The sequence below is a fragment of the Serinus canaria genome, chromosome 2 (assembly GCF_022539315.1).
Source record: "Serinus canaria isolate serCan28SL12 chromosome 2, serCan2020, whole genome shotgun sequence".
Lineage (NCBI taxonomy): Eukaryota > Metazoa > Chordata > Aves > Passeriformes > Fringillidae > Serinus > Serinus canaria.
The window spans coordinates 125210796-125225014 of NC_066315.1; the positions used below are offsets into that span (position 1 = coordinate 125210796).

Here is a 14219-nt window from a genome sequence, read left to right on the forward strand (position 1 = left end):
CATAATTGGTGAAGTAATCATCTGATGTAATGTTTTATACATTTGTTTTGGAGATGAATTAACTAATAGCACAGATGATTTGTTCATTATTTTGTTTCTAACTTTGTTATGTAATCCTATTCACTCTTAAGTGTAGTTGAGTTTAATTTTTTAAATGGAAGTTGAAATTTCAGTTGGCTTTTTTCTTGTGTAAATTAAGTTGTTGCTAGTATAAGCAGAAATTTGAGGAAACTTGATCAAATTGTTCATAGTTTTCATGTCATGCTGATACAATATAGAATCTTGATATGTCTTAATGTAGTTAATTTCTTTTGTGCCATCTGGAGCACTGTGTGTTACCCTGAAAAAGTTTTGTTCAAAAAGTAGTGCCTTTATAGAACCTAAAAATCTGTTGCCTGTAAAATCGTGCTTATGCTTATGCATATCAAGAAAATTCATGTGGTGCATTCTTTAAGGAAACTGACTTGCTAATTTATATTCTGATGGCAGAATTAAACAAGTGAACTCTTTAAAATAATGGAGCAACATTTTATAGGCCCCAGTGTAGGATTAAATTTTGCAAATGTGTATCAGTAAGGTTAAGGGTATGGAATTAAATTAGTTTCAGTGCTTAGCAGGGTAAGATGATAATATACTGTAAGGTAAGAAAATTGCTTGAAGCATGTGTTGCATATCCTTAGTCCATAGAAAATTGTTGCAACTCTAAAACAGGTACAAGCTACTAAGTATAAATAGAATTGTCACTGGTTTATGTTGATTAGTGGTGCAGAAGATGAAAGTGCTGAATGATGTTGTACTGTTTTTTATAGGGCTTTGACTTTTAAGGGATGTCCTACAAACTGCAGTACCTGATGTCACTTCTCTAAGTTAGACAAGATCTTGATGTGCTGAGGGACTGTTCAGTTAAGCTCTGCTGATGATTGGTGTATTGTTTGCCAAGTGGGCTTGGGACTAATAAAGCCTTCTTAGCATCCTTTGTCTGCTAAATCCATGCCTGCTTTAAACCTTTTACGAGATTGTGCTTGCTTCAGTTTGATGGCATTTTTTATTGTTCTATAAAAGATAGGGTTGATTTACTTTGTAATTCTAAAGTAATTTTCTTCAGTCATTGAACTATGTAAATTGTGTTAGCCAGTAATAATTTTTATATTTTAATCCCACTTTTGGAGGGGGATTTTTTTTTTCCAAGTTGCGCAGGTGTAGGGTTAATTGTAGGGTTTGGTACCTTAGCTCTGAAAAAGAAAAGATATTATCTGTAGGAAATCCCTCTTAGTTTTCCAAATCTCATAGAGTAATCTCATAATACTTGTTTTCATGTCATACTGATCAAGATTCTGTTTTGAACTTCAGTATAAGTTCAGAGTTTTAAAAAAGGCTGTACAGTTTTGTGGAAAGCAGATGGGTGCCTCTTGCTAATCTAGACGGAGGTGCAACATTGAGTTGACCAAGATGTAGAGAAACTAATAAATAACTTTATACATATATATATATATATATATATATATATCCCTATGTAACAGGGAAGTACAGAGAACAGCTTTCAAACTATAAGTTTTAACTGAAGGCAAGTGTGTTGTGACTTTTTGTCATCTTAGCCAACAGTGGTGCTTATGGCATACAGGTGCAACTTATATACATTCCTTTTAAGTAATTTCCTCTGGAAGTTGGTTATTTGAAAAGTAAATCTCATCAGATTCTGATACACAAATGCTGTTTCCCATTTCTCAGTTAATGGCGAGTCATCTGCCTCTGCACCCGAAGCTGGCGATTCCTCTGTCTCCGAGGCTCCGACGGGTTCAGCCGAAGCTCCTGTGTCTTCAGCAGATTGCACTAATGATACAGCAGAACCTCAGTCAGCAACAGAAGAAACTAGTTGTTCTGAAAGCCACACTTCTGCATTACCTGTTGTGTCTGCTGGACTAGAACCTGCAGCTGCAACAGAGTGTGCTCAGCCTAATGCTCGAAACAGCACAGCAGCAGATGCGGCAAAGCCGAGGGAATCCTCCTCCACGCCCAGTGCGTCTGCAGAACCCGTAAGACAGCAGCCTGGTAGTGTCAGTACAGAACCTTTGCCACCTGGGTATGTTGTTTTGCTTTAATGCTATCATTTTTTGTCATCTAAATGTGCATATAAAGAAACAGAAACTTAATTTATACAGGGATTGTCAAATGCAGGTCAGCTGGCTGAGATGGAGTTATTTGATCTAAAATGGGATTTGTTCTGCTGCTATAACTGTCTACTCCTGTCCCAGAAAGTAACAACTGATAACTGATTTGCTGAGATTGTATTGTGATCTTAACAGATAAACTCTTGGGTGTAACAGATGTGAAGACTTTTCATTTGATATTTTCAAACTTATTTGGGCTGTAATTCACTATTCCTTTGTTTCTTAGTAGTAGGGACCAAAGCACAAAGAAGTGAAAATGACTAGTCTATGAATGCTTGTAGGTGCTTGCTGTGTAAGAATGAATTCTATAATGTTATAAGTTAAAAATAAGTTTTAATGTGTATGTAGGTATGTGCTAAGAAGAGCTGGAATATTGTAATTTTACTAGATTGTTTGAAACTGCTTTAGTAGTCTTTAGTAGTAGCAGGCCAGGTGTTCTGCCTACATTTTTAGGAGCTAATTAGGTGTTTATGTAAGAAAAACAAATATATATCAACTGTGTACAAACACTTCACCTTTTAATCTAATGTTTATCCTGGTTTCCTCAACATTTATACATACTTTTATTGCATTGTGGTAGTTCTCAGCATTATGAAACTTCAGCTGTTGGCCTAGCTCCATCTTCAATGTAAGATTGTTTCACAAAATGAAGTAATCCCCAGGGACATCAGATGCAGAATTCACCTGGATAGGAAATAGAAACACAGGAAAAACAGCTGATAGCACACACTTCAGGTTCAGTCTGAAAGATGCTGTTTGTTGGAAATACAGAACAGAGCTTCAAAATGTAAACACTCTCAGTTTTTGAGAGCCATGAACTTGGAAATGCAAAGAATGCATCTCTAAACACTTTTGGAATGAATTTTTTTTAACATCTGGGCACTGAGCAAATACTTAATTGACTTTGTTCCGAACTTGAATATAATGGAAAAATGCTTGTGAATATTGAAGTGTGCTCATTATGTGCTAAATCCTTTAAAGTCTTTATGGTGATATCAGTTAAATAGGAAGTAACTGATCTGTATTCTGGTGTGAATTTTCTTTGGTCTTTGAGAATGGGCTTTGGACCACGGTATTTTTATTCAATGCCAAGGTACTTTTTTGTCTTAGTGGGAAGTCCCAAGGAAGTATTTGCATCTTCACTTATGCACAAGTCTCTTTGTCTTGAAGGTGGGAGCAAAGAAAGGATCCTCATGGTAGAACCTATTATGTTGATCACAACACACGAACTACAACATGGGAAAGACCACAGCCCTTACCTCCTGGGTAATGTATGCTTTTTGAATTAAATATGATAAACTTAATATATTTTTCTTTGTTTGTTTGTTGCTGGAAACAAACAGCAGCTCATCAAAACTGAATTCTGTATCATGTATTAAGAGATTCTAGTTTTCATTTAATTATATAAAATTACAGCTGCTGTTACAGGAATGTTGATACTGGATATGTCACTAGTTTTGTTCACTTGTTCAAATACAGCTACTAAAGTATTTTGTTCTTCCTTTAAAACTTAAGCATGAAATAATGCATATTTGATCGCCTTCATTTAGGTGGCACCACAAAGTGTAGTGCACTGGTTCCAAACCTCAAATTTCCCTGCAAAGAATTCTGCCAACATTACTTGCAGTCACAGGTGTTTACAAAATTAAGAATGAGGTGACAGGAAATTGCTTGAAGTCTGTGTATGCTCATTGTGGTTGTTCATCTACCAATTAAGTTGAGGTTCTTTTGAGTCCTTTAGAACATGAAATCATGCCTGTGACTCCAGTGGTTCATTAAAGGAATGGCATAAAGAGAAAATCAGTTAGTAACACCACTGAAAGAATTAACTGTTAACATTTGTTTTTGTTGAAAGCTGGGAAAGGAGAGTTGATGATCGTGGGAGAGTTTACTATGTGGACCACAACACCAGAACGACAACGTGGCAGCGACCAACAATGGAGTCAGTGAGAAACTTTGAGCAATGGCAATCGCAACGGAATCAACTGCAGGGAGCTATGCAACAATTCAACCAACGATACCTCTATTCGGTAAAGTATACAACATCTGAAATTAGTACAGAGATATCAGTATACTTTTTGTTATTTAGCTTTAAAGAAAGGGATTTCGTAACTATTCAACCATGTGCGTTGAAAGATGTTTAGCATCAGTAATTTAGATTCTGATCATTTTGAAAACAGTTGAAAATCATCATTTTATTGGATGAAAATCAGAAAGTACTTTCAGGCAGAAAGTACTCCCTTCTGAGTTTGTTTCCTGACATCAGCTTTGTATACTGCATTTTACATAACATTTTTAATGCCAGTAGTAAAGGTATAACTAAAACTGTCCCTTAAACTGAAAAGGAATGTAAATGCTGTTAGGGGTCATTTTGAGCATTAAATAGCCTTAAAAACTGTTTAGGTGATTAGAGTTCCTTCACTAATACAAACAAAGTCAACTAATGCCACTAATAAGTGGCAAATCTTTTACTTTGAAGATTGTACATCTTGTTCAACTCTGGAATTTCCTACATGGTTTTCCATTTCTCTTATATGGTTGCTAACTTCTGCCTGATGAAAATATGAGTAGCTTCAGAGAATATTTCTTGAGTCAGATTTTCCTATCTGTGACTGGATAGGTAGAATAGTTATTTCTTCAGAGTTAAGAATGATGGTGCCTGTGTGTCACTGTCACTCTAAACAATTTAAGAATTGTGCTTGGCTTCTTAAAAAAATTGATCTGATCCCAGAAACTTTGTAAGTGATATGCAGAAAAGCTGGAGTGTTTTAAAGACGAAACCTTTGAAGAACAAGTCTAAAACAGTTTCATTGGAATAGGACCCTCTCCATGTGCAGACCTAGGTTTAAATTTGATGGGCTTTATTCACACACCCCTTTGAAATAAAGGATGCTGCAGTACTACATTTAAAAATTCTCAACCCCTCATTATTGAATTAGACATTATATCTTGTCACAAGCAATAGCAGAAACATGCATCACCAGTAATTTTCTGAACTCCCAGGGCTGTGCATCAAATTCAATTTGTTTTATGCAATTAGAGAAAAGTAGAATGGTCAAGGCTAGAAGGGACCTCTTAAGGTTATTTGGTCCAATGTCCCTCCTCAGAAAAGGCCACCTAGAGCCAGCCATCCAGGACTAATATTTTGTAAATATCTCCAAGGATGGAGACTCCACAACCCACTGGGAAACATGTGCCAGCGCTTAGTCACCCTCCCAGTAAAAAGTGTTTCCTGATGTTTTGAAAGAACCCCCTGTGTTTCAGTGTGTACCATTGCCTCTGGTCTTGCCACTGTGAACCAGTGAAAAAAGCCTGGCTCCATCCTTTTTGCACCCTCCTTCAGGTATTTAAACACTGGTAACTTCTAATGCAAATTCAAGAATCACAGCTGAAGCACGTCAAGCCAAAAACTCTTGCTTGGCCACCTTTGTGTTTTTGTGTACTACTTTGATCAGTTGCATAATACATCTGAGAAAACTCTCACTTTTCTGTTGCCAAGATTATTTTTTTTTGGGCTAGATTTATCCTTCAGCAAACAATATATTTTTAAAATTAAATTATGTTACTTCCTTCCTTAAAGGATCTGACCTTAGAATCAATAAATGAGGATTTGTCAGTGAGACTGAATATACGTGAAGGAAGAGAAAAGACAACTTGACTCCTTGCATCTGTTTAGAATTCTGTTTTCTAACTATTATACACAGGTAGAACTCACAGTTTATTGAGGGAGAAAATTGAAATTTTATTTAAGAAAGAGTGGTGGTTTTCTTTTTTACTTTAGTGTGCTTCTGTATGCTTTTCTTCTAGAATAGTTAAGGTCAAACTATAGCTACCTTTTCATGCTCTGGTATATCAGGACTCTGCCTAAAAAGCAGTTTCAGTGAGACTGTCTTTTATTTTTTGGAAAAAGTAGATGAATACTTTCAGTTGAAGAATGTTTCAATTACCTTGAGTGGTCAAAGCTAAACTATGGAAAGAAAGAAAAGTAGATGAGATATGGTTATTTGAATTACTTTCATTTTTACCTGGATTAATTTATCATAGTCATTTTGGAAGTGAATCTGCCTGGTCTTTCAGTGTGTTCTGTTAAATATACAGCTCTGTGTGGCCAGCAGCCACCCACAAATCCTCAGACCCATTAAGAAGGTCAGAAATACCTGAGCTGTGCCACCATTCAGTTCCTTGGCAGACGGCTTTTTCCTTTTGTGCACTATTCTTTTACAGTCACCACAAAGAAGTCTTTGGTTAGAGGATTGTTGTGATTGTGTGGTCTCCTAAAGTAGGAAAGACTAACTGCATTTGCTACTGAAATAATGATGAAGTCTCTGTTCACCTGTAGTAGCTGGTGGCTGAAGCAGCCACACAGCTCAATTTTAAGTGTAACTAATGCATTTCCTTCTGATCCTTGATCTATTTCTCCTTCAGAGAAAAAATGTTTTGCCTGAATTTGCTCCTGTAAACTCTTGTTTGATATTTTTGTATTGCAAATGCTGTATAAAGCAGTATTAGTTCCTAAGACACTCTTTGGAAAACACAGCTTGGTTCCCCTCTATCAAAATTCCATTCTCCACCCACACATACTAAAAGTTAGCGTCCACAAATTTTTAGGGGTGGATGTTTTTAATTCAGAGCATGGATCCTATAGTCTGTGGGATTTCTGCCCTTTATTTTTATTTTTATTTTTTCCATGCTTTGTACTTTTGGGAAGTTCTTGGGGACTTCTGCAAGGTTACAGTGTATTATGAGCTTAGCATGTGTTTACATAATAATGTAATCCTTTCTTTTTCCCCCTTCTAACCTTACTGTACGTCGGTATAATTTTATCCATCCGCTTATGAATGCAGCTGCATTTTAAAAAAATGACAATGTTTGAAAATAGCCAAACATCCAGGGAAGTTATCATGTATTGAGGAAGTAAAACCCCCTATGTTGGCAGTAGTCACTGTGCTTGGAAATGTTTATTATGGTAAAACATGTTCTTAAGCAAGAATTTTGTGCTTATCTGCTGATCCATGCTTCCTCAAAACCTGTATGAATTGCAACTCTTTGTGTGAGTACTCAAGTTTGCTGTAGGAAGGGAAAGGGAGGGTACATTGCATTGAAAACAAGTGTGGAAAGCTTATCTTATTACCATATAATCTAAGTTTCTTTGCAAAACCAGATTAAAAATGGCATGATGGGGTTTTTTTTCAGGATGAATAGTCTTCAGAACTAGTGGTAATCTTAGAACACACTGAGAAAATAATATGAATAATATTTGGCCTAACTGAAAGTCCTCTTGTTTTTAAATAGGCTTCGATGTTGTCAGCAGAAAATGATCCACTTGGGCCTTTACCACCAGGCTGGGGTAAGTTAATTAGCTGTGGATTTCAGGAAGTGGCAGTTACAGAAATTTGGATTGCAGTTGTTGTATAGTGGATTTTTTTCTTTTTTTCCCTTAGAAAGAAGAGTGGATTCAAATGATAGGGTGTATTTTGTAAATCATAACACAAAGACAACACAGTGGGAGGACCCTCGAACTCAAGGGTAGGTGTGTATAATGACTGTGCAGATTCAAAAGATCTTGCTTAATTCTTTTATGTCTTGATACGGGGGAAAAAGCACTGCTTGCAATTTCTTTTGCAGTTTACAAAATGAGGACCCTCTTCCAGAGGGCTGGGAAATCAGATATACCAGAGAAGGTGTCAGATACTTTGTTGATCACAATACGAGAACCACCACCTTCAATGATCCTCGTACTGGGAAATCTTCTGTGTAAGTGAGAAATTAAACAGATTTTTGAATGCTTTACCTTTTTATAATTAAATAGTGAAGTTTTCTTATACTATAAAATGATCTGCACTTTTAGCTGAAATTGCACACTAAATTATGAACAAGTTTTTATAATATAAGTTTAATATATTTAAAATTTTCTTTGTGACTTTATCTGTGACATTTTGCTGTACTGCTCTGATGTTCAGTAGTTTTTATATGCTTTTGAAATACCAAGATTGTAATAATTTTATAAATAGAGAGGGGCAATGAGGTCAACTTGAATAATGAAGTAATGTAACTAATAGTTGCATTTTTAAAGTAACAGCAAATGGTCATTAACAGTATTGCTTATAATGATACACACTCTACCAACAGTATTGTCTAAACAAAGTAGTTCTAAATACTTCTGAAAAAGTTTACATGCAAATCTTCTTTTTTAATATTTTGATTAGAAGTATTGACCCAACCTGTAGTGGCTTTCTTAATGTCTTTTCTGTCGTTGTAGTGATGACTTACTATTCAACAAGCCTGTAGAATGTTGCACTAGGACATTCTTCATAGTTCCAGAAGCAGCTGAATTTATAAAGCCTAACTTAGCAGTCTTTCTCTCAGTGAAGATGATAAATAAAATGTTTCTCCTTTATGTGACTTGTAGTTTATACACATTTCATCGAGATTTGACACCCTCTTGATCTTTTATCTTTCTATCAAATTTGGTAAATAGACTTGCAAAAAAAAGAAAGGGCAAGGGATGGTGAAAAGAAAAACTGGCATTCCAAACCACCAGCTGCATTTGATCATATCTTACAATAACAATTTTTGTGTATTTTTGAAATCTTCATGCTTTTGTTTAGCATTGATTTGTTGTCTGCATGCTTAATGTATCTCCAATGTGTTTCCTTACAGAAATAAAGGGCCACAGATTGCTTACGAGCGTAGCTTTAGGTGGAAACTTGCTCATTTCCGTTACTTGTGTCAGGTACTGATTTAGTAATTATTTATTTATTGAAATTATATGAGTTTTTACAAATGTATGTGCTACTTTTTAATGTTATTGCCTTATGATTACAGTCCAATGCACTGCCAAGTCATGTGAAAATCAATGTATCCAGACAGACTTTGTTTGAGGATTCCTTCCAGCAAGTAAGCCTGCAAAAATTATTGTGTTTATTTATCAAGACAAAGCAGAAGAACAAAAATGGCCATAGCTAGTTCAGACTAATGGTCCTTTGGGCACAGTAATCTTCCTCTGGTATTAGCTGGTGGGGCTTTCTTAGGGAAGACTGTAAGAAAAGAAGTATTGTATATAATACTTTTACCATGTGATCTTTCATTTTCCAGCTGTATACAATTGAAATGATTCTTGAGCTTGAAGTGGTTTCTGAGTATTTTAAAAATCCTCAAGTGATTTCTCTTATATGAGCTTGTCTGTGCTCCTCTTGTGAACTTTTTGCATCTACAGCCTCCTGTGGTAGAGTTCCATAGCTTAACCTACTGTGGCATCAGCCACATTGGATTTGCTTTTGTGATTTCAGTGTGTGTTTAGATACCTTACAATATGTTATTTTCTCCAGTTAAAACTGTTTTGTCCTTCAGAGATTAAGTCTGTGTAATTGAAGTCCTTGAGCTCTTACAGTCTGCAGCCAATGAGTGATCAAAATTCTTGCTGCTGTCACCACAAGATCTCTAGGCAGGGATTCTCTATAAGTAAAAAAAGTATATTATTAATGAAAGTATATTGAACTTAGTCTGGATTAAATTACTTTTTTAAGTGATTTCCCTAAAACCAAAAATCATATATATCAAATGAAGTGCCTTTTCACCTGTTTTCCTTAATAATGACTGCCTTAGGGAAAATGTAAGAACAGGGTACCCATACAGCATTACTTTCCAGATATGCCTTCCACTTGCTAGCAGTCTGCTGCTCAAGGATTTTAAATCCAAGTTGGTATTTTTTTGTGTAGTTCATTGATTGCTTGTTCCATGAGATGGTCTACTTGGTTTTCAAATTTGTGTGACATTTGACATATATACAATTTCTGTACCAACACAAATTAAATCTGAATGAGTGATGTGGTAACAATGAATAATTTATAATATTAATTTATTTTTTAATAGATTATGGCATTAAAGCCCTATGATTTGAGGAGAAGATTATATGTTATATTTAGAGGAGAAGAAGGATTGGATTATGGTGGCTTGGCAAGGTAAAAGAAATTTTCTTAAATAATTTTTATTTTTTAATAGCACTCTAGCCTTGATTCCTCTTGCAGTCTGACCCTAGGTACCTTTTTAGTCCCCTTAAATGTATTAAGGAGGTGGAACTGGCAGCACTGGCTATTGTCACAGGTTATAACTTCACATTGGTAAAACTGTGGTCTCAGTTTTTCAGTTCTTTGACAAAGAGTGGTGTTTAAATTGGAATGAAATTAATTGCTTTGTCTGAGTTATTTAAAAAAATTTCTATCAGAAAGTTCAATTTTCCTAGAAGTGGGAACTGTGGGAAAATAAAGGGTTCTGCTTATTTGGAAAAATGGCAAGCAAACACCAGATTGGGGCTGATAAGAACAGAAAGGAAATAAACGAAAGGAGAGTAGTGCAGGCGTGAAGGAACAACTGACAGATTATGTTGGCTCCACTGGAATGTGAAACAGCTGGACTATGGGCTTTTCTAGAATCTGAAGTGGAACTCAGAGGGGAAAAACCTGATAACAGGAAAACCATAGACAAGATTTCATTTCTTGACCGCAGAGAATACAGCCACTGACTACTGCTGCCAGTTACTTTAATGAAATGTTTTTGCCTGGAAAACAAATTTAGTACTGCTGTATATCCAGGGAATAGGAAAAGGTCATAGGTGACAGAATTTTTCTTGTTAGGTTTTTTTGGGTTCGTTGGTTTTTTTTTTTTTTTTTATATATATGTAAAGATGTTCTGGTTTGGTTTTGTTCTGGTTTTATGTCGTTTCCTGTATTAAAAATGACTTCAGTGAAAATGTGTAGTAATTATGTGCAAGGAAGCTTCCCCCTAAAGGCTGAGCTTCTTTTGGGTATGTGGTGTTTTGCTTCTCATTACAGTATCACATAGATTTTTGGGGAGTGATTTCAGGGAGGAATTCAATTTTTGCTTTGCATGGGTTTTGTTTGGTTGGGGTCCCTATTGTGAGTGCCATAGGTTTAGGATGGGAACTGGAACAGTTCATAGATCTTTCCACAGAGAGGATGTTAGAATAATTCAACTGAAGTGTGTTAATCAAAGAAAGTAGAGAATGAATAAATAAATGAATAAATAAAAAATATATAAGCAGTGTAGTTTCATAGTTATTTAAGTCTTGCCCAAGATTTTTAATGTGAAACTGAGAACCAGCCATTGTAACTTGAGCTTAGAGTTCTTAAGTGACACTAAATAAATGTTCATGTACTGACTAATGAAATACAGCATTAATACAATTATAGATCAGCTGTCTCTCAGCAGACTAAACTCAGTGTTCCTGTCAGATTTTTACCTTGCATTTAGCAGGACCAATCTGACATTATGTCCTGCGGCAAGTTTTTAGCTGTTGATATTAAAAATTCATTTCTTCTGCAACTTGTTAATGACTGATTTAGTTTATTCCTCCCTTGTTATCTGACTTGTTCTAATTTAAATGCCTATTAAATTTGATGCTTCTGTGAAGTTAATGTAATTGTCTCAGTATGAAACTTGCCTAGAATGATGTACAACATTCTCATGATTACTGGAAAATACACGGAGCCCTGTTAGGGTTATTGGATCCTGGCTGCCTTTCTCTGTCTACTCTTTCTACTTGGCCTTTGACTTGGAAGAGTGTCACAGGGACTCATGATCCATGACTTGAGTTTCATGGCGCTGTTAGGAGAAACATGCCAGCAAATCTCATTTCTATTCCTTGATCTTGAGTAAATACAAGGATAGAAGAGATGCCTTTTAACCATGACAGCTGAAAGGCAGTCAGAATGGAATTCAGTCCTTACAGTTATTATAGGACAGACTTTCAGCTGTTTTTATGGGCTATCCCTAGGCCTGGTTGTTTAGTACCAAACATTTATTGCCCGATACAAAAGCCCCTGAGTATGTATGACTGTTTTTAGGTCTCTGCAAATACTATATGCAAATATTATAAAGCAAGAAATATTATCAAAATCACCTATCTGAACACTGAATACCAGATTCTGGTATTATTTCAGATCAGCTGAGTTGAAAAAAATTAAGGTGGTGAAAAATATGTATTCATTTAACCTCAGAAAAAAGATACTTTTACACTTTCATGTCGTGTAGGCTTAACCAATGCATGGTAATTTGTTAAACAACAGTAACTCAGTATGTGTTTTTGCTATCAGACTGGAAAAGCAAATAAGGTTTGCTGAGGTTTCAATTTGTTTGTTTTGTTTTATCTAAGTTGTTTATAATAAGCATGGAATAATTTGTGATTTTTTTGAGTAAAGATGTGAGTTGTAGACAGTAAAGTAGGCATGATAGGTAAATGCTGTGTACTGGTTGGGGCAAGGACTGTGTAGAAAAAAATGTTACTGTTAGGCAGCTAAAACCTGTGCTGTGAGGGTGTGTTCAAGATGAAAATCTTAACTATAACTTCTAAACTTTGGAAACCCTGATTTTCTAACATTATTTGGTCTAATAATTAATTTTCTATATTTAAGAAATATATAATACCATATATTATTCTGTGATTCTAATACAACACTGTTTATATTATTTTTCAAAGTTTGCATATATTTTGACCATTTTGCTGGTTACCTAAGGGGTAATGGTGATAAACATCTGTATTTGATGGTTTTTATGTGTATACATGTTTTTTTTCCTTAGAGAATGGTTTTTCTTGCTTTCCCATGAAGTACTGAACCCTATGTACTGCCTATTTGAATATGCTGGCAAGAGCAACTATTGCCTGCAGATAAATCCAGCATCAACAATCAATCCTGACCATCTTTCATATTTCTGTTTCATTGGGCGCTTTATTGCCATGGTAGGTTAGATTTTTAAGGTTTTATATTTGCTGTAGCTATACATTTACTCCTGAACAGTATTTGTTTGTACAGTTATTAAAGGTTATATTAATCTCATAGAAATGGAAGATTAAGGCATATAAGTTTATTGAGCCAATTCCCTGAGAGTTAAGTCTTTTGCACACTCATGTTTCCTGGGAGAGTTATTAAAGTTAATATGACGTTCAATATAATATTTTATTTTCATCAATTGGATGTGTGTACTTCATGCAAACTGTTGTCTGAGTGTCTGAATATTGATGCTCTGAAAAATGTGACTAAATATTTTGCGAAAAAAGGCTCCTCAGTTGGACCTGATATACCTGAGGATATTTGAAAAAATGAGTTAGAATGTTTTGCAGAGTACACTGGGCCTTAATTTAAAGGTATATAAAAGTCAGACACTGAGGAGACCAGAAGCTGTCAGGGAGCTGATTCTCTGCCATCTGATTTCCCTTAAACTACAAGCTGATCAGGCATGTTGGATCATTTCTTCGGTATCACTGAGTCAGTCTTCTATAGTGACTCCTGCTCTGTCACATTTCTTTCCCTCCATGTAGTGATACAGTCATCTTTCCACATAATCATCATGTCTACAGGTAGTCCTCAGCAGCATCCCTCAACCTGGTGAATAGTGAAACCAAAAAGAGTAGATATAAGTGCATTTTCATACTGAAGAGACTATTGCCTTGTGTTGTTCAGGCTTTTTGTACAAAATTAGAATAAACAAAAGCCAAGTGTAACATAAATGAAAAAATACTATCAGAGTTAAAATAAACTAGGTTTAGGTGGTTTCTTACTTCTGCTTTTCTTATAGATGTTTCTTAAGAAATGTATTCAGCTGAGACAATAACATCTCTGATTTCAATCGTTTTAAGGCTGAGTTCACAATTGTTGTGCTGTCATGAAAATTTACCTCACTGGGTTTACACTTTCAATAGGCTGCCACCTTTTTTCTTTATTTTAGAGTCCTCAGCAAGTTACAGGGCTGCTTAGCAGGAAGGTGTGATAAAGCCAGTTAGGTGCTAGAGCCAGTGTTTCTTTGCTGGTGATTTTTGGTCTTGTCTGTAAGAAACATTAACTTTCGGAAAGTTATTTCATAACAGTACAGATCAAAGTAGAGAACTTAATTAAAGTAATTAATGCAATTAAAAGACAAACTTTTATTTCCTGAAGTATTTATGTGTTTATATTTTAAATTCTCTAAGCGGGGCAGGAGAAAGACCCGTGTAATGCTGCCTGATGTGGTCTGTTGCAAGGTTTGAGTATTCATGGT

At 35.5% G+C, this 14219-nt stretch overlaps 1 protein-coding gene across 8 annotated transcripts in view; it reads left to right on the top strand.

Moving 5' to 3' along the window:
• WWP1 (WW domain containing E3 ubiquitin protein ligase 1) overlaps positions 1-14219 on the top strand; it is a 58177-nt gene that overhangs the window by 35849 nt on the left and 8109 nt on the right. For all 8 annotated transcript variants that reach the window (XM_030226649.2, XM_050971233.1, XM_030226502.2 and 5 more), the window contains 10 exons: positions 1729-2080; positions 3339-3434; positions 4024-4198; positions 7461-7515; positions 7610-7694; positions 7794-7922; positions 8829-8901; positions 8994-9065; positions 10041-10129; positions 12765-12924. In XM_030226649.2, the coding sequence (XP_030082509.1) occupies positions 1729-2080; positions 3339-3434; positions 4024-4198; positions 7461-7515; positions 7610-7694; positions 7794-7922; positions 8829-8901; positions 8994-9065; positions 10041-10129; positions 12765-12924 (1286 nt within the window). The remainder of the gene's footprint in view (positions 1-1728; positions 2081-3338; positions 3435-4023; positions 4199-7460; positions 7516-7609; positions 7695-7793; positions 7923-8828; positions 8902-8993; positions 9066-10040; positions 10130-12764; positions 12925-14219) is intronic.